A 21296-nucleotide genomic window follows, 5' to 3' on the forward strand; every position below is an offset into this window, starting at 1 on the left:
AGCCCAATGCAGGGCTCAGTCCCACAACTCTGGGATCATGACCTGAGCCGAGATTTAGTCAGACACTTAACCGACTGAGCTACCCAGGTGCCCAATAATTCTGTACTTTAAAGAAAAAATACTTTTTAATCCAAAGATTATCCATCTACCTAATCCACAAATCCTTTATTTAGGAGAAAAGGCTTAATCAAGAAAATTGCAATAAATGACAGTAGGTTTAATATAGAAATCATATCCACCACTCTGACTGATGCTTTCAGTTCTCTTTACACCTGTGAGAAAGTTTCTATGATGTTTATACTTCCCTAAGAAGTTTAGGGTTTTTTTTTTTTTTTTTTGCTTTTGTTTTTGTTCTAGAGAGACAGAGAGAGACTGTGTGTGTGCACAAGTGGGGGCAGAGAGAGAGAGAGAAAGAATCTTAAGCAGGCTTCATGCTCAGTGGGGAGCTCACTCGGGGCTCGATCCCATGACCCTGGGATCATGACCTGAGCTGAAATCAAGAGTCGGGCACTTAATCAACTGAATCACCCAGGCACCCCTTCCCTAAGGAGTTTTAGTTGTTCAGGGAACCAAAGTTATAAAGGAATTATTTATTAATTAGGTGGAATAGTAAGTGTGATTAGCTGAATTCTCTGGCATTTTCAACATTTTTTTTTAAGATTTTATTTTTAGTAACTTCTATACCCAATGTGGGGCTCAAACACACAACCTGGAGATTAAAAGTCACATACTCTACTGACTGAGCTGGTGAAGTTCCATTTGCAACTAAAGCATGTGATGATTTCCAGCAATTCTATTCTTAGATATATACCCAAGAAAATTGAAAAGTTATGTACACAAAAACTTGTATAAAAATGTTCATAGCAGCATTATTCACAACAGCCAAAAAATGGAAATAACCTAAATGCCCATCAGCTAATAAATGGATAAACAAAATGTGGTATCTCCATAGAACAGAACATTATTTGGCCATAAAAAAGGAATCATCAGAAGTACTGATACATGATGTAACATGGATGTACCTTGAATATGTCATGCTAAGTGAAAGAAGCTACGTGAAAAAAAGCCACATATTCTTTGATCCCATTTATACTAGATGTGCAGAATACACATCTCTAATCCATAGAGACAGAAAGTAGATTTGTGTTTGCCAGACACTGAAGAATAGGAAGTGAGTGCTAATGGATATGGAATTTCTTTTTCAGGTGATGAAAAGTTCTGGACTCAGTGGTTATGTAACCACTTAACTATATACTTTTAAAAAGGTAAGCTTATGGCATGTCAATTATATTGCAGTAAGGCTGTAAAAAGCATGTGTTAATTACAACCTATTTATTGACTTTCGAAAAGACTCTTAGTCTGCTAAAGAGTGATAGGATCCAGTATAGCTTGTACATATATCAATCATCCTGAAAACTACTTTTGAACCAAAAACTTTGTTTCAAGACATCACTCTTACTCTAGTTAAAAGAAAAAGAAAACAATTTTTTAAACATAAATATATTTAAAAAATTAAAACACCTAAGAAATGCAATCTATGTATATGAAAAAGTAAAATATTTATATGCATAACAAGTAGTAGCAACATCATTCATAAGCAGCAGTTAGTGTTTATTTTCCCCATATTTTGGTTTAACACCATAGTGGTACTTTATTCTTTTTAGGGAAATTGCATAAGGTACATATAGCATATTATCAGTAAGTTATAGAAGACTGTATAATTGGAAAATTAATTCCAAGTAACAATATTTCCTCTAAAAACACATTTATTATTAAACAAATTATTTTAAACTAGTGGACAATAAAATGTGCCTATAATTTATTAAGTCCAAGATATATAGTCAACTTGCATAAAATTACATATGGCATTTTAAAAACAGCCTATTTCTAAAATATCAGTAATTCAGGCAATTGGGATTTCCACAGGAGATAAATTGCCATTAATTTCCTTTTTATGATGAAAATGTCTGCCTTAAGAACATTACAACTATGGTATTAAGAAATGCTACAGCATACTTTAAAAATCAAAATGGTGAAACATATGCATTAGTATATTCTTTTACGGGTACCAGTCCTATAGCAGCATTTCAGATGGAGATTTAAATCTAGTCAACCACATTTCCAAATGACTTGGGCTTTAATTTTCTAGAAATACATATCACATGTGTATTTTAGTTAAGAATTTAAATTTCCATTATAAATGAGAACCTATCATACTGATAATGTAAAGATAAAAGAAATAAAGTACTTTAGGATAGGCTAGTACTTTATTAGAAATATATCCACTAACTCCACAAAAACAAATTCTACATGAAGCAAAATACTAAAAATTTCTGATTTGGGAGAAATGAAATAAAATACAGTGAATAGGTTTTCTTTTCATCTCTAACTGTAAAAATCCCTTTTGCCTATTTATTTGACCCGTCTCTATTCATGCAATTTAATGAATCCTCAAAATAATTTACACATCTTTATACAGAATTCACATCTACATCAGTAAACTGCCAGTCCTTTTATATTTTCAGTGCCTTATCAAAATATGGGTAACAAAGTTTTTCATTCTATGAGGCAGGAAGATGTTTCCTAAGTACTTCTTTGGATGATGAGGATATAGTATCTGGGAAGGACACCTCAAATTCTATTAGAAGGTCACCACGCTGGTCAGGATTTTTTGGAAATGGCAGCCCATATCCAATAATTCTTCTCCTCATTCCAGGTTTCACAATATCATTTATTGACATAGGTATGGTTCTTCCATCCATTGTTGGCACGTTAATTGAGCAGCCACACAATGCCTAAAATAGACCAAATAAAATGAACAAACTCCAAAACTTAAAAAACTCAACAAAAATATAACCAAGTATGAAGAATGAAACCACTAAGGTAAAACATTAACCTCTAAAAGAATATCAATAATTGTAAGACTTTTTCCCTGTTAACAAATCTCTTTAGGACATGCATGATCAGACATATTATAAAAGAAGGAAAGGAGAAGGGGAAGGAAGGAAAAGGAAAGAGAAGTAAAGGATGTCTTCCACTATGCCCTGAAATGAAATGGAATGTTTGAGACTGCCATTACAACATTCAAAATGCAGGGATGGAAATGGACAAGAAAAGAGGGAGAAATTTAGGAAAAGAATAGAATAAGAGTAAGTACCTACTTCTCTGGAAGGAAAAATATTAGGATAAGAAATACATTTATTGGTTTAGTCAACAAATGTTTACTGAGCGCGTACTATATGCCACACATTCCTGCTAGATGCTGAGCTAAGGGACCATGAACAGGGACCCCCACCTCAGGGAATGCACAAGGAACTCAGAAGCAAACCAGTAATAACAATACAGTATATATAACATTGGCACAGAGGTGCAGAAGTCTTTTGTGAGACAAAGGGCACCCATCATACCCCCTTATCTTCTGACAGTACAGAATGAGCTAAGCTTTGGACCGTTAGCAAGTATTGAAGCAGAGCGAGGAACAACAGTGTTCCATAGACTAGAGCTCAGACAATGACATAGATGTATATAAGATAATAATAGAGCAAATTTAGGGAAATGTATATACATTTATGGGTAGAAACAGAGGGAGACAAAATCCCAAGCAGGCTCCACGCTGTTAGCTTAAACTCACAAACCATTAGATCATGACCTAAGCTGAAATGATGTCAGACGCTTAACAGACTGAGACACCCAGGCACCCCTAAAATGACCTTTCATTTTAAGCTAAAAAGTTTGGACTTTATGGTAGATGCTATGTGGAATTATTTAAGAATTTTAAGCAGGGAAGTGACATGGCCATATATGCAGGATTATAATGCAATTTGAAAAACAGTATCTAAAAACAGAACAAATAAGAACTTATAAAGCAGTACCTTTAACAATTATTTTAAATTAATATCTTTTTGTTATATAAGTATTACTCCAAATTAACAATTTTGGGGAAAACCTTATACATGGACTAAGGTGATAAAATTCCAATGTATATCTCATAAACCATATCTATAAAAACTGAGTAGAGTTAACCCAATATTAGGTTTCATAGTACGTAACCCAGTTAGCACTTAAAGTTGGCATTTAAATTGCTAGTACAGGTAACTAAACTTAGAAAATATAATCCTACCCATGAGAGAGGCATTATAGGGGTGCCTGGGTGGCTCAGTCGGTTGAGCATCTGACTTTGGCTCAGGGCATGATCTCATGGTTTGTGGGTTTGAGCCCTGCGTTGGGCTCTCTGCTATCAGCACAGAGCCCACTTCAGATCTTCTGTTCCCCTCTCTCTCTGCCCCTCCCCCACTCACACGCGCACGCTCTCTCTCTCTCTCCCTCTCTCAAATAAACAAACATTAAAAAAAAAAAGAGGTATTATAGTAGTACTACCTCTGGGGGTTCTTATGAGAATTTAAATAACATACTAAACATTTAATAAATATTAGCTATTGTTTAGATAAATTCCCTAAGATCAGATGCATAATTCTGTCTGGTTTCAGAATCCCTGGTGCTACTAACTTACCTCTCGTAAAGTAATTTTAGCAGTGTAAATTATATTTGATCCATCCCTTTTAAATTTTGGGTGATCTTTATCTTTAATGATAAAAACAATGTCTGCTGGAATACTAGTTGGCGTTTCATCTCCTTCCCTTGGAAAAGTAATTTTGGTGCCTTCTTTCCACCCTTTCTTAATCTCGATGGTGAGAATTTTGTCCTCAGATCTATAACTCCTTCCATCAGGATTTAACCTTTTTCGAGAAATCTTCATCCGTTTGGTACAACCACTATATATTTCTTCAAGTGATACTCTAAGTTCATGAATAACTGGAGGATCTTGTTTAATGCGGGATGGTCCCACAGAATTCCTGTCTCTTGGATATCCATTCATGCTGAATCCAAAGGCAGTAAAAGGATCTCCATCTACTTCCATTTCATCAGAATCTCTACCACCAGGCATCCGTCTTCCAAAGAAAATTTCAAAGGGATTGGAACCTCCAAAGAATGCTGCAAATGTGGCATGAGGGTCACCGTGAAAGGTGTACCGGAAGGTACCTCCTTGTCCATCAGTACCTCCTGCTCCTCCTTTCAACCCTAAATGAACAAATAAACATGATTAGAAAAAAGCTTGCAACTCTCGAAAGTTAAACTTTCAAAGTTGTATCCCTAATAAGATTTTGGCCACCTTAGGTTATAATTTATTAAGATTGGCCAGAAATGCCATTGTAACTAAATACAGAACAGTTACCTAACTTTTGATCATTCCATCCTAAGTTAAATGTTTAGCTTTCAAATTCTTCCTCCACATCCCCATCTTTAGTGATAATTTATTCCTGAATCTTTGTTCTATACATAAGTAAGAAAATAAAGTCAGGAACCTCTTGTTTCATAAACCACTGGTTTGATAACCTGACGTATGTAAGTTTTCAAAAGACGACAATTGAAAGGTCTTTGGTAATAGATGCAAAATGCATAACTTAAATCTTTAAGTATCATTATAGAGCATAATCAATAATATAAAATACCATATTCATACTAACTAGCTTCATTTTAGATCATCTTTTACTTTAAGAATTAAAATAGAACTCTTTCTGTGGCAGAAAGGGGAAAAATTTTATTAGGACACATTATGAAAAATGTTTCTTTAAACTGTTACCCTATTCTAGCTAACAAAATTGTTTAGGCATATCCTGTGATAGCATTAATTTCAACACTATGTAGAAAGAAGACTAACATCAAGAGCTATAAACACTCTGTAAGTCCTTTGGACTGGTTATTTCTGTCTGTTGTGCACAACTTGCTTCAGACTCTGAGATAGTGACCTTTTGACCCTGTTCTTTAAGATTCAACTAAGTAATATGTAGTTCACAAACAATTATACTTTTGAGGCTGCATTTTCTGCTATATACTAAAGACAGTTTCTGTTAAAGACCCATCAAACATTAGTATAGTGGTCTTTTAAAGGATCAATACTGACAAGGATTTATATCATTATAGTAGTAGCAAAGTTTCTGAATGAGCCTTACGGGCATTCCTGACCAAGGAAACAAGGAGGAATAGAATCTAAAAATTTTTTAATGTGATAAATTCAAGAGATTAAGAGATTCCAATATCTTCAAACAGTGAGTAATTTGAGGGCAGGAAATACATTCTATTCATTTTTGCATTGCTCACATATACAGGGCTGAAAATGATGGCGCTCGTGTTTATTGACTAGAGAATAAACTAATTCTTAAAGTGTGTTTAAACTTTGAAAGGGATCTTGAATGTCGGGATAGAGAAGAGGCAAAAGCTATATAAAGTACAATCATACATACACATACATGAGAGATTTAATAATAAAAAATTATACTGGAATCACCTAGCATGCTTTCAAAGAGATTTAGTTTTGCATGTTTTATTCTATTTGGCTTCTTCCATTAAAAAGTACACATATAGTATGGAAGTATTGAATCACTGTATTGTACACCCAAATCTAATATAACAGTGTATGTTAACTGGAATAAAAATTAAAATTTCAAAACAAACATATATATATATTCTTTTTCATCCAACAGTCTCAATTGATGTTTAAATTTTTACCTTCATCCATGAATAAAAATCTGGAGAGACTAAGAAAAATTTAATAATCTGAAAAACTGTTAAAATATGTATTGAATGATACATCCAAATAGCAGTTAGGATGTTCCTTTCAGAAAGAGAATGACAAGTATAAGCAGGACAAGGAGTTTTAACATGCAGCTCACACAAAACTTCTTTTTATAATTTTTAGTGGTACAGTTTTAACTCCAAATGTTAAAAAAAGATAGTGACAGAGTTTTATAAATGACAAGTTATGTATATAGCTCAAGGTCATGACCAATGTGACTGAACCAATGCTTAAATTACTTCAATCATTTCATCTTTTATCCCACAAATATAATAGAGTATAATAGTTTAAGAACGAGTTGAGTACATTAGCTTGCCCAATCTAACTCTCCACAAGACAAAATCTAAATATTTTGGACTCATAATAAATTCATGAAAAGAAAGAACAACATTTTAAGTTATTACACTATGGGTTTGGCTTTTCCTTAAAACCTCTTCTCTTCTCTGCCAAAAATGGTAACTCAGTCAGGATTACAGAGGCTCTGAGAAGATTCACACAGTCTGAAGTGACATTTATCAGAGCTGACAATGGAGCTTTGAGGTTTTCCTTGACACTAAACAGTCAAGTACATACATCGCTCAGATTAAGTACAAGGCTACTACAATGACTGAGAAAATCATACCAATGTTCATAACAATATAACATGAAATATTATGTAAGTATCACTTGATTGCCTAGCACCTGAATTATAACAGGCATGTTATCAACTATACAGTCAACTCTTTATTACATACATTTTGAGTGCTCATGGAAAATTTTAATATTCAACTGGATTCCCTCTGTTCTCCAAAATATTTTCTAGACACCATCATCACTTTTCATGATAAGGAATATACTCTGGAATCAACATTTGCCCATGCTGTGTAGCAAGACTGCTATTATTTAAAAACAAACCAACCAATTTGCAATCCAAAAACAAGTATGTGTTCGGTATACTCTCCATAACAATAATTTCCACTAGTTAGTTGAAAGTTTGTCAAAAGAAGCAGCACTGGAGAAGAATTAGGATTTCAAATAAAAAAATTACAGGACTTTAACAACTCTTATTTCAAGGAGATTTGATATGTAAAAATCTAGATTTATAGCAAGACTTACAAAGTTACTAGAATAATGAGATCCTTTAAGTAGTCTTGACTCAAAATTTCAACTTATTTTTAAAAATACATGGCAAATAAAGAGATTCAGTTGATTACATAAAGAAGGAACAAGTGAGTATAAAGATTAATATACTAAACACAAGTTTGATCATTATAAATACTACCTTTCAGTAGTTAAAGAAAGTTACTCAATAAACTACATACCAAAAAAAGGCATAAAGGAAAAGAGATCTAGGATCTAGGGTTACAGATCTAGGATGCTGTAAGGAGGCATTACTGAAAGTCTTTTTTTTTTTTTTTTTAAAGCATTTTAATACAAACTTCTGTTGAAATCCATTGAACCACAAACCTAAAACCTTCTAGGAGATACAGGTTCAAAATCCAATTTTAAATTTCTGTAGTTGTGGGTGTTTTTGTTTTTAAATGATTCAACTATGGAGAACATTTCTCTATTTTTAAAAATAGCTTTATTTATTACATACTATAAAATTAACCCATTGCAAATATATAAATCAGTGTTTTTAGTAAAGTTGTAGAGTTGTGCAGCCATCATCACAATCCAGGTATAGATCATTTCCATCAACCTAACTAGTTCTCTACTTTCTATTTGTAGCTGATCCCTGCTCCCACTTCTAGCACTAGGCAACCCATTGATACACTTGCTTTCTCTATAAATGTGCCTCTTCCATGCATTTCAATAAATGGAATCATAGCATATGTAGCCTCTGACATCTGACTTCTTTTATCTAGCATAGTTTCTGAGGTTCATCCATGTTATAGCATGTTTCATTAAATCAATCTTTTTAATGCTAAGTAGTATACCAGTGTGTCCGTGTGTATGTACACACATACATATATATCACATTTTGTTTATCCATTCAGTTAATGATAGTACTTTTAAATTGTTCCCAGTTTGGGGCCATTACAACTAATGCTGCTATGAACATTCATGTACATATCTTTTTGTGGACCTATGTTTTCATTTCTCTTTACAGATTCCTACGAGCAGAACTGCTGGGTCATACGGTAAATTTAAAACATCTTTAGTTTTGTCCAAAAATTTTAAAACCCAGCATTTAAAACTGTGGATATTAGAGATTTTCAAAACATGAATAAACTGGATCACTGGTTCTCTTAGTCTCTAAATATATAAATTTAGCATGTTCAACTCATATACTTCTCAGTTCATGGTTCCTGTTCCCACTGTCCTAGACCTTGACAGCGAGTGTAATAACTGGGGGAAACAAGCATATCATATAAATTACTAACAGCTCCAGAGTCCTAACATTCAGTGTTTTGTTACTACTGAAGAAACACATAGAGCTATGGAACCAGGCCTGCAGATACAAACTGACCAATGAAAGGCAAAGAGAAAAAATGTTTTCCCACATTTAAACAGTATACCTAAAAGGGATTTTTTCAAAGAATAAATGAGCTATTCTGAATAAAGAGCAAATAAATATAATGCTTTTCTGTAAAGGAAGAATACTTTTGAAAACATCATCAAATAACTTTCATTTAACTGTATTTTCAAATAACTCCTAACTAGAGAATGATATTTCTGAATATATTTCAATGCTTTAAAAAATTTATTCTCCCCTCTCTATTACCTTTATTGTTTATGGCAATTATCTGAATCAAGAACAAAAAAAGATTCAGGGTACAGAGATGATACTGCTTTTGTTCTTTAAAAATTCACTCACTGTGATGATGACCAGTAAAAATCAAACTAGAGAAATACTACTGAAGAGAAACACTATTAAGAGGTAATATTAAGCCAAGAAAAATGTCTCATTGGATGACTTGAAAATTCTGGAGATAAATATCCTTAGTATACACTGAATTCTATGGCTTCGTCATAAACAAACTTGAGCCATCAGGGAGATGTGGGTTAAGCAGTGGATATCTGCTTTTTCTTGGGAATGTATAGTGTTGCTTCATGTTTGTGAATTCCTTTACAAAATCACAAATAACTTCTTCAGAAAGAGTATATTATAAGTATCTCACAATCCTGGTTAGCTTTTGAGATGAACCAAATCGTATTTTGATTAGTATGGCCATAAGGAATAAGCAGAATTGAACTGGCCATTATTTGCCTTTTTCAATATTTATCTTGTAAGAGCCTGACACTGCAGGTCCTCATCACCAACAATAGAAACTGCAATTTAAGGCAACTCAGATCAAAAAGAAAAACAAACAAAACAAAAAGAAAAAAGTTTCTACACAATCACGCTGCTTATATAAATTTTTTTTTTTAATGAGTTAGTGCTTCACTGTATTTTAGGGTATATTTCTAATTAGGAAAATTTTACGTTAAATGCAATAAAGGAGACAAAGAAATAACAAAAAAGTTTTCATAACTACAATGATTTAAAAGAGAACATTTTGGGAGGAAAAAAAATAATGAAATAACTTAGTCCTGATTTGAAATGTTAAAAATCCCAGAACCTATAGGAATTAAAGTGTTTTTGTTGTTGCTGTTAATTAGCAATTTAAAATAGTCTTCATAGCTACATTTATATGGAGATGATGGACAAATTTAATTTAAAATCCAGAATGATAAAAGGATAATCTTAAATAACCCCTGTTTACTGTATTCAACTAGTTTCCGATCTCACAGTGCAAGAAACAAAAGTATGGCAGGGAGAGGAAAGGGAAGTTGTCACGCTTTCCTCAATACCTAGATAGTAAAATTTCAAAAGAAATAATGTTACCTAAAAGTAAATCAATAATTGTTCTAACTAGGTGGCCATTTTAGGTCAAAAATTGTATTTCTGAGATCTCAGTTTCTTGGCACACACTTACTGTTTACAATTAAGCTAAAAACTTGTTCTGGTATTTTATGACATCAGGAAAATTCTTTCCTCTCCAGGCGGAATGCCAAAAACAACTACAGCTGAATGCCTGGGCCTTCTGCTTCTCAGGGAGACGATTCTGTCTTGTTCCATCTAAACTAAATTGCTATCAGAAAGGCAAAAAACTTCTCTAGTTTTTGCGAATAAAATATAAACTACCCAGAATGTGAACTGCCAATGTTAAAATTTTAAATGACTGAAGGATCTTTATTGGTTCTGGCAGAAAATTCATTAGAAAACAAAACAGGTTGCATAAGACTTTGACACAATTCATTAATGGGCAAGGGAATTTAAGGTTTCTTTTCAAATATACAATGTTAACATAAATCTACTGGTAGAATATATATATTACAAAATTCCAAAAAAAGGGCAAGCAAATACATTTCATTCACAGCTATGTAATAATATTTATTCATATGATCAGAGATGAAATCTTGCTTTTATCTATTTGTCTTTCTACTTTGATGCCTGATAATTTAATTTAATTATGACCAGAAAGCTGAAAGCGGGGGAGAAAGAGAGACAGAGCTGGAGGGACTTAAAGATATACACAGAATACTTACCTTCCTCCCCAAACTGATCATATATTTCTCTCTTTTTAGGATCACTCAATACTTCATAAGCTTCTGCGACCTCTTTAAATTTTTCCTCTGCTTGAGGAGATTTGTTCTTGTCCGGATGAAATTTGAGTGCTTGTTTTCGGTAAGCTTTTTTAATATCTTCATCTGAAGCTCCTTTTTCAATTCCCAAAATGTAATAATAGTCTTTCCCCATTTCGAATGCCTTGAAATGAACTTAGATTTCCCTTTGTGAAAGAAAACAGCGTCCCCAGTCTTAGCAATACAACGATTCCAAGAAAAATAAACCGAGCTGGGTATTTTAAAAGTTAAAGCAAATCAGCAATTCAGCTTCGCTGTCTTAAGGCAGCAAGCAAGCAGCGTCTCTATTTAATTCCTTCCCCAAAGGCTTACTTACAGATAAATATACACTACACAGGAGACAGCCTCCTTCTAGATCCTCCCATTTTCACTACGTGTCTCTGTACTTTCTAGAACAGCAAATGCTACAGGACGTCACTTCCCCAGCTGCCTCTAGTCAAAGTACAGAGCTAGGTTTTCTCCTCCTCCACGATTAACTATTCATTTTCCTTCTGGCTCTACCATTTTTATTTCCTTTTTAAGAAGCTAAGTGGATTAAGAACCCAATATTTCAGCACAGAATATCATAACTGTGTTTTTATTTACTCTATTGTCGGAGAAAAAAACCAAAATAATTATAGCCAATAGGCATCCTATGTTAAAATAAATTAAAGGCATTATACAAATTTAAAGGTACCCTTGAACTGATTTTAGGTATTTTAATTTCAATTTCAAGTTATCCAAATATAAGATACACAATGCTAAAATATGGTTTGTTTAAATTAACATTTTTCAGATAATTTGTGTCATTTTCAGAATTCCTGGGATCTATCAATCAGAAATGCCAGGAGGTCAACATACCAATTTCACATTGTAAAAGGATATCATAAACATCAAAAGCAGTCAAGGACTTAAATATTATCTTAGTTAGTGGTTTTAACTAGTTTTCTGTAATATACAAGAGTTAGTAGTTCTGGCAACTAAATATTTGTGAAAGCTTCTTATCTGATTTTAGCTACTTTAGCAAAAACAGAATGAGATCCCACTCCCCCCACCTCTGTCTCCGCCCAATTCTTAGGGTCACTATTTAAAGAATTTTTGTGCTGCAGGAAAGATAGAAGAAAAGTATCAGGTTACAGACAGTAAATACTCACGTTTCTTATAAGACCTTAACTGGATCATCTTAAAATCTGGATATGCTATTTACAGGGCAGCGATATAAGAAATATTTTTGCTTTTAAAAACACATTTGCTAATTATAATTATCAATACTCATTGCTGAACGTTTTGGAAAACACAGAAAGAAAAAAGAATAAAATAAAAACCTCCCTATCATACCACTTTATGTAATTCCTGCTAAGTATATTTCCTTGTAGTCATTTTTTCCTATGAATATTTATATTATATTTATATTTATGATATTTATAGTTTTGTATTTGTTTTTTTGTTAACAAAGTTTATGTCATATCATTTACATACCCTTTTGATATCTGCTTTTTTGTATATATTTTGTATATTTATGAGAAATATTTTCAATCTATATTACTCATCTTTTATCTCCTATTGTTTTGTCATCTTTTCAAAGATGTTCCCATTTCTAATATAATGGAAAGATGGATTAATAAGAAAATGTCAAAAGAATTGCACACAGCCCTATAGATACCTTAAATCTGTAAACTTGGAAGAAAACAAAGAACATTTAAAGGAAAAGTAAATGGGGGCGCCTGGGTGGCGCAGTCGGTTAAGCGTCCGACTTCAGCCAGGTCACGATCTCGCGGTCCGTGAGTTCGAGCCCCGCGTCAGGCTCTGGGCTGACGGCTCGGAGCCTGGAGCCTGTTTCCGATTCTGTGTCTCCCTCTCTCTCTGCCCCTCCCCCGTTCATGCTCTGTCTCTCTCTGTCCCCAAAATAAACAAAAAACGTTGAAAAAAAAATTAAAAAAAAAAAAAAAAAAAAAAAAAAAAAAAAAAAAGGAAAAGTAAATGTACATATATGTTTAGAGTATAGTGAAAAGGTAACAATCACATGTTAACCTTTAAAGATATGGGAACACCTACTCTATATGCCAAGCAGTATTACATTAATGATTCAGCAATTCTTTCAGAACATTCATCTTTTTACTTTGACAGCTAGGATTTCCTGTTTTTCAAAACTCTCTCCTTTAAAAATACTTTGGTATTAGAAACGAATAGCATCTTTCTAGCTTATTTACAGATTACAAAGATTTGTCAGCCACTCAAGCAAATTTTTTAGTTCCATCAAGGAATACTCAATGTCAAAAGGTTAACATTCAAATCCAAAAACCTTAGGGGAAAATGCTAATATCCAAAGTCAACTTAAAACTCCTACTTAAAAAAAATTGCAAGCTGAAGTCCTGTAGAAGTACAGCATCTACAGTAGGAGTAAAAATATAATAAAAATCACCTTTTCTAGAATTGATTTCCAAAAGAATTCCTTTAAAATACTCATTACCAAAGGAACACTGACATTACTATCTGTGAAAAGCCTGAATTGTTCTGGTAGGTAATGCTGGGAGGAAAGAAAAAAACAGATTCTTATCTGATTTAATCATTTTCAGATAGGTAGAAATATTACCAGGACTTGGCATATTAAATGACTTTAGAACCCGAGACTAGATCTTTCACATTTCGAAGAAATGCATTACCTATTAACAAATGGAAACAAATCTGACTTTCTACATGTAGAGAAGGATGATAAAGGATTTTTATATTTCTTCAAATATCATACACACAAAAAAGAACCATAGTGGTAAACCTGAAAAGCAAGAATTCATCTCAACTGTGAAATTTCAAGTTATTAAATAAGCAGTTATAATTTGAAGATTTTAAATAATAAAACAATCTAGCTAGGTTTTGGTAAAATGAGTACTGTAAATAATTCTTTCAAACATTTGGGAACAATGCCAACAGACACATGAAAAGATGTTTGGCATCACTAATCATCAGGGAAATGCAAATCAAAACCACAGTGAGATATTACCTCACACCAGTCAGAATGGATAGTATCAAAAAGACAAAAAATAACAAATGTTGGTGAGGATGTGAAGAAAAGAGAACCCTCATGCACTGTTTGTGGAAACGTACATTGGAGCAACCATTGTAAAAAAGACTGTGGAGCTTGCTCAAAAATTTAAAAATAGAAATACCACAGGATCCAGTAATTCCACTACTGGGTATTTTACCCCAAGAAAACAGAAACACTAATTCAAAAAGATATATGCACCCACACATTCACAACAGCATTATTTACAATAGCCGAGACATGAAAGCAACCTAAGTGTCCATTCATGGATGAATGGATAAAGATATTATATACGGGAATGAATAAGTCACAGGGATGAAAGGTATAGCATAGGGAATATAGTCAATGGTATTGTAATAGCATTGTATGGTGACAGACGGTAGCTACACTTGTGGTGAGCACAGCATAACCTATAGAGTTGCTGAATCAGTGTTATACACTTGAAACTAATGTAATATTGTGTGTTCAACTATACTGCAATAAAGAAGATAAATATGGCAGCATCAGTGGGCAGTTGAGGGGTCAAGGCCAACTCATACCCATAGCCAGGTGAGCCTGACTATTCCTCCATTGCTTCAATGTCAAGTGAGCAGAAAAAAGCACCATGGAGCCTAGGAAATTAGGTAGGCCCAGAGGGGGGGGAAAAAAACAGCACACTCAGGCTACTGAGGAAAAACATCCCTTTTTTTTTAAGAGCTAAAATCCACTACATTTTTTTTTAAAGAATGAGAAACACTCATAACAGGAAAGTTATTCCTGAAATGTATAACTCTATACTACTGTCCTAGGATTCTCTCAGAACCCTTGGAAGGAGTGTGGCCCTACCCACATCTTGGTTTAGCTGCCAAAAGTGTAAGAATAAATTTTTGTTGTTTTAAGATGTTTACCTTGTGACAATTTGTTTTAGCAGCCCTAGGAAACTAAAACAGCGAGAAATACAAAAAAGTATGTATGATGTAAATGGACAGTTCAAAATTGGTAACAATAAACACCCATTTATCCATTAAAAAAATAAATAATAAATATAATTTTAAAAATCATTTGGGAACAAGTATTAACAATTTTAAGGGGCACCTGGGTGGCTCAGTCGGTTAAGCTTCTGACTTTGGTTCAGGTCATGATCTCATGGTTCAAGAGTTTGAGCACCACGTCGGGCTCTGTGCTGACAGCTCAGACCCTGGAGCCTGCTTCGGCTTCTGTGTCTCCTCTCTCTCTGCCATCCCTCCCCCCCCCTTCATGCTCTCTCTTTCTTCCTCTCTCTCTCTCTCTCCCCCTCCCTCTCAAAAATAAATAAACATTAAAAAAAATTTTTTTTAAATTTAAATCCCTATAAATACCATAACCTGGAAATTTGTCCTTAAAAATAATTCACAGAAAAAAAACTATGAACATACCAATAAACTCATTGCACTAGATGTAATAGGGTAATAGATTAATATAGTCATTAAACTGCATAGTATTTTAGAGAAATTTTACTCGTTACATTTACTTTTTTCAGACTGAGCTATCTCCTCTACCACTTAGGAGTTAAAAATCCATTACACAATCACTTTACATTAAAATTTTTTCATCTAAGTTTTATTTCATCTATGAGATTAGGGTGTTTTGTTTGTATGATTTTTTTTAATCAGGGTGGGTGACCAATTGTCATCCCTGTAAATAATGATCATGACAGAAATAGAGTATGTAAGGGAAAAAGTAGGGGCAGCCTTTAGGGATAATGGAGCTGAGATGTGAACAAGGTTCTTTTACTATTTTTTATTTTTTTTTATTTACTTATTTATTTATTTATTTTTAAATTTTTTTTTTTTAACGTTTATTCATTTTAGAGACAGAGAGAGACAGAGCATGAATGGGGGAAGGTCAGAGAGAGAGGGAGACACAGAATCTGAAACAGGCTACAGGCTCTGAGCTGTCAGCACAGAGCCCAATGCGGGGCTCGAACTCACGGACCGCGAGATCATGACCTGAGCCGAAGTCGGTCGCCCAACCGACTGAGCCACCCAGGCGCCCCACTATTTTTTAAAGTAAAAATAAAAACAGGGGCACTTGGGTGGCTCAATCGGTTGAGCGTCCGACTTCGGCTCAGGTCATGATCTCACAGCTCGTGAGTTTGAGCCCCGCATCGGGCTCTGTGCTGACAGCTCAGAGCCTGGAGCCTGCTTCCAATTCTGTGTCTCCCTCTCTCTCTGCCCCTAACCCACTCGCATTCTGTCTCTGTCTCCCTCAAAAATAAATAAACATTAAAAAAAATAAATAATAAAAATAAAAATAAAAACACAGCCAAAAAACTACATAATAGTCTATTTGAAATACTGTTTAAAAATCACATAGATCCTTGCTTATTTGATTTTATACATATATATGTGTATGGCAGAAAGTTGGGTAACAAGAACCAGAGTTAATAAAACATACACTTTTTTCCCTTAAATTTCTTTAAGGCTACTATATTTTTAATAAAGACATATAATTAGTATATGTATTTTTAAATTTTTACTAATCAAACATTAATGTGATTATTCCATGAAAACACAATTCTCTTCTGTTTATTAAAAGAAAATTACAGGGGCACCTGGCTGGCTCATTTGATAAAACTTGTAACTCTTGATCTTGGGATCATGAGTTCAAGCCCCATATTGGGTATAGAGCTTACTTTAAAAATAAACAAGTAAGTAAGTAAATTAATTAATTAATTAATTAATATTACAAAGATTCTTCTCCTTAATATTTACAGTTTACAAGATTAAGTTCTCATGCTGGAATAGGGGTGGTTCATCTCTAACTGAAGTAAAGATAATGTATTTTAAGAGATTTTAATTTTTTCAACCAAGTCAGAAAACTTAAGTGTATTTATTATTTTATTTATCAAAGTTTTTTTTTTTTTTTTAAACATGGTTTAATGGTTTTGGGCCCAATAATTTATTTGGAGGAAGTGTGCCACTCTATTTTAGGGAGACATGGGCCAGAATTCAGTAAAAATTCTAATGACATTATACATATTTTTTCAATAACTTTAACAAAGATTCCTTATTTGGGATATTATGCTTTCATAGTAACTATAGATAAATTATTTTTACAGAAATTATTTTTGAGGGGCGCCTGGGTGGCGCAGTCGGTTAAGCGTCCGACTTCAGCCAGGTCACGATCTCGCGGTCCGTGAGTTCGAGCCCCGCGTCGGGCTCTGGGCTGATGGCTCGGAGCCTGGAGCCTGTTTCCGATTCTGTGTCTCCCTCTCTCTCTGACCCTCCCCCGTTCATGCTCTGTCTCTCTCTGTCCCAAAAATAAATAAAAAAAAAACGTTGAAAAAAAAAAAAATTAAAAAAAAAAAGAAATTATTTTTGATTGTATAATCAGTTTCAAATATTAAATATGTTTAGATATCAGAGCTAAAGATAGCACTTGAATCACACACTAAAAATCCTAAAAGTACCTAACTAGTCATTCAACTGATACCATCTTCACCTTCTACTTTGGCTTTATTAATATACAATAAAAAAGTTTTTTTCTCCAATTCACAAATCATTTCCCAGTTTATAATACATTAGTACAAAGAAAGACAGCATGCCTTCTAGAGTCTCAGAAGAAATTATTATTAAAATTCAGATCATCACTTAAATACTTGAAGGCAAACGACTTCTAATATTTTACCAATGCTCCTGTTGAAAACTTTTTCTGTCGATATTTAATTCATAAATGGGTAGGTACATTTAGTTCAGAAATTTCTCATCAAGTGATTAATTTTAGTAAGTTGTGACTTCCATTCCCTAATACTTCTTATCCAAGAATAAACAGACTGAGGCTCTTTTACACTTGTCCTCACAGTACTTTAGATAGTTAAATAGTGGTGGGGCACCTGGTTGGCTCAGTGGGTTTCTGATTTTGTCTCAGGTCGTGATCTCTCTCAGGTCGTGATCTCAGGGTCATGAGATAGAGCCCCGTGTCAGACTCTGTGCTGACAGTGCAGCGCCTGCTTGGGATTCTCTCTCTACCCCTTCCCTGCTCACTCTCTCTCTTCTCTCTCTCAAAATAAATAAGCATTTTTTTAAAAAAAAGAGAGTTGAATAGTGGTTATAAAATTTGCTAGGGTGGCGCCAGGGAATATAATATTGATTGTGTACTGGTTAAAACACAGATTTTAGAGCCAGACTGCCAGGGTTAGAGTCCTGACAACATGACTCCAGCTGTGGAGCCTTGGACTTAACTTTACTATGCCTCAGTTTCCTTATCTGTCAAATGGGATTAACATTAATATCTACTTCATAGGGCTGTTGTGAGGATTAAATGAGATAAATGTGTGATGCACTTAAATGTGACTGGCACATAATGAGGACTATGGAAGTATTGAGTACTATTGTGATAACAATGATCTCATCATATCAACTAGAAGGACTTTTTCCTACAAAATAATTACTACACCATAGGGATAATAAAATGTCTTTATTTACAAGTGTATGCATCCACACACACAACAGCTGTCCAACTAAGAATAAATGGCTCTTTCCAAATGCTCCAGTTAATACTTGTTACTTATTCATCTTGACTTCACTAAAATTTACAATCATTAAACCTTCACATAGGTAGCATTCATAGTATTTCAAATACATACACTTGTATTTCAAATGCAAATTTCAAATACCTTGACTGTATTTCAAACATAGTAATCCAGACTGGTATTGGTGAAAGAACAGGCAAATAGACCAATAGAACAGAATAGAGAGTCCAGAAATAGAGATGTATAAATATAGTCAACTGATCTTTGACAAAAGAGCAAAGGCAATACAATGGAGGAAAAAAATAGTCTTTTCAACCAACAGTGCTGGAACAACTGGACATCCACTTGCAAAGGAATGAATCTAGACACAGACCTTAAACCTTTTACAAGAATTAACTCAAAATGGATCACAGACCTAAGTGTAAAAATGCAAAACTATACTAGAACATATGAAAAAAATCTAGATGACCTTGGGTTTGGCAATGATTTAAATAAAATACCAAAGGCACAGTTCATGAAAGAGAGAACTGTTAAGCTGGACTACATTAAAATTACAATTTTCTGCTGAGAAAGACATTGTCAAGCAAATGAGAAAACAAGCCACAGACTAGGAGAAAATATTTCAAAAGACATATCTGATAAAAGACTATTATCCAAAATATATAAAGAGCTCTTAAATCTCAACAACAGGAAAACAAACAACCCAATTACAAAAATGGGCCAAAGAGGGGCGCCCAGATGGCTCAGTCGGTTGAGCGTCTGACTCTTGATTTCAGCTCAGGTCATGTTCTCATGGTATATGAGTTTGAGCCCCGTCTCGGGCTCTGCACTGACAGCGTGGAGCCTGCTTGGGATTCTCTCTCGTGCTCTCTGCCCCTCCCTCCCTCTCTCTGTTTTTCTCTCAAAATACATAAATAAACTTTTTTTTTTTTTTTTTTAATGGGCCAGGGGTGCCTAGGTGGCTCAGTCAGTTAAGCATCTGGCTCTTGACCTTGGCTCAAGACATGATCTCAGAGTTAGTAAGTATGAGCCCCCCATGGAGCTCTGCACTGTTAGCACTTAGGATTCTCTCTCTCCCTCTCTATCTCCTCCTCCCCGGCTCTCTCTCTGTGTTCCCTCTCTCTCTCTCTCTCTCCTTCCCTCTCAAAATAAATAAACATTAAAAAAATTTTTTTGAAAGGGGGCATCTGGGTGGCTCAGTTGGTTAAATGTCCAACTTCGGTTCAGGTCATGATCTCACATTCATGTCTTTGAGTCCCAAGTCAGGCTCTGAGCTGTCAGCACAGATTGCTGACACACAGCTGTCAGCACTGGAGCCTGTTTCAGATTCTGTGTCTCCCTCTCTCTCTGCCCCTTCCCCACTCATGCTCTGTCTCTCAAAAATAAATAAACATTGAAAAAAATTTTCCATAAAAAAAATTTATAAAAAGAAAAATGGGCCAAAAACCTTAAAAGAAACCTCACTAAAGGAGACTAGCAGATGGCAAATAAGCATATGAAAAGATGCTACATATCAAAAGTCATCAGTGAAGTGAAAATAAACAAAGACATCACAACACACCTAGAAGAATGGCCAAAATTCAGAACACTGGCAACACCAAATGTTGGCAAAGATATAGAGTAATAGGAATTCTCATTCATTGTTGGTAGTACTGCAAAATAATAGTACGTTCTAGAAGATAATTTGACGGTTTCTTAAAAAAACGAAATATACACTTATCATTCAATCCTGCAATCATGCTCCTTGGTATTTACTCAAAGAAACTCAAAACTTAGATCTACCCAAAAACCTGCACATGGATGTTTACAGAAGCCTTATTTGTAATTGCCCAAACTTGGAAGCAGCCAAGATGTCTTCCAGTGGGTGAATGTGATAAATTGTGGTCATTCAGACAATGGAATATTATTAAGCACTAAAAAGAAATGAGCTACCAAGCCGTGAAAAGACACTGGAGGAACCGTAAGTGCATATTACTAAATGAAAGAAACCAGCCTGAAAAGGCTATATATGACATTCTGGAAAAGGCAAAACTATGGACACAGTAAAAAAAAAATCAGTGATTGGCAGGAGTTAGTGGAAAGGGAAGGATAAATAGGTAGAGTACAGAGCATTTTTAGGGCAGTGAAACTACTCTGTATGATACTGAAATGGTGGGCACATGTCATTTTACATTTGTCCAAAATCATAGAATATACAACACCAAAAGTGAACCCTAATGTAAATTATGAACTCTGGGTAATAGTGATTTATCACTAGAAGTTCACCAGTTGTGAATAAATATTCCATCTAGTGGGAGATGTTGATAATGGGGGAGGGGGAATTGTGCATATGTGGAGGTTTATGGGAAATCTCTGTACCTTCCACTCAATTTTGCTGTGAACCTCAAACTGCTCTAAAAAAATAAAATCTACTTTATTTTTTTTAAAAATGGAAAAAAGTGCAATGTTTACATTCTTAAAAATGTTTTTTTTTTAAATTTTTTTTAACGTTTATTTATTTTTGAGACAGAGAGAGACAGAGCATGAACGGGGGAGGGTCA

The 21296-nt window shown here is 34.2% G+C and overlaps 1 protein-coding gene across 6 annotated transcripts in view; it reads right to left on the reverse strand.

The window, feature by feature from the left end:
• Nucleotides 1-1590: 1590 nt before the first annotated feature.
• DNAJB4 (DnaJ heat shock protein family (Hsp40) member B4) overlaps nucleotides 1591-21296 on the reverse strand; it is a 50695-nt gene continuing 30989 nt past the window's right edge. For 3 of the 6 annotated variants that reach the window (XM_058716900.1, XM_058716902.1, XM_058716903.1), the window contains exons 2-4: nucleotides 11150-11391; nucleotides 4511-5079; nucleotides 1591-2795 (exon numbers count right to left, since the gene is read on the reverse strand). In XM_058716900.1, coding sequence (XP_058572883.1) covers nucleotides 2562-2795; nucleotides 4511-5079; nucleotides 11150-11360 — 1014 coding nt within the window. In that variant the 5' untranslated portion in view covers nucleotides 11361-11391 and the 3' untranslated portion in view covers nucleotides 1591-2561. Of the gene's footprint in view, nucleotides 2796-4510; nucleotides 5080-11149; nucleotides 11556-21296 lie in introns of those variants that run through there. The other 3 variants (XM_058716904.1, XM_058716905.1, XM_058716899.1) reach the window with 2 other exon arrangements.

This window comes from Neofelis nebulosa, chromosome 2, assembly GCF_028018385.1.
Source record: "Neofelis nebulosa isolate mNeoNeb1 chromosome 2, mNeoNeb1.pri, whole genome shotgun sequence".
In the NCBI taxonomy this organism is placed as follows: Eukaryota; Metazoa; Chordata; class Mammalia; order Carnivora; family Felidae; genus Neofelis; species Neofelis nebulosa.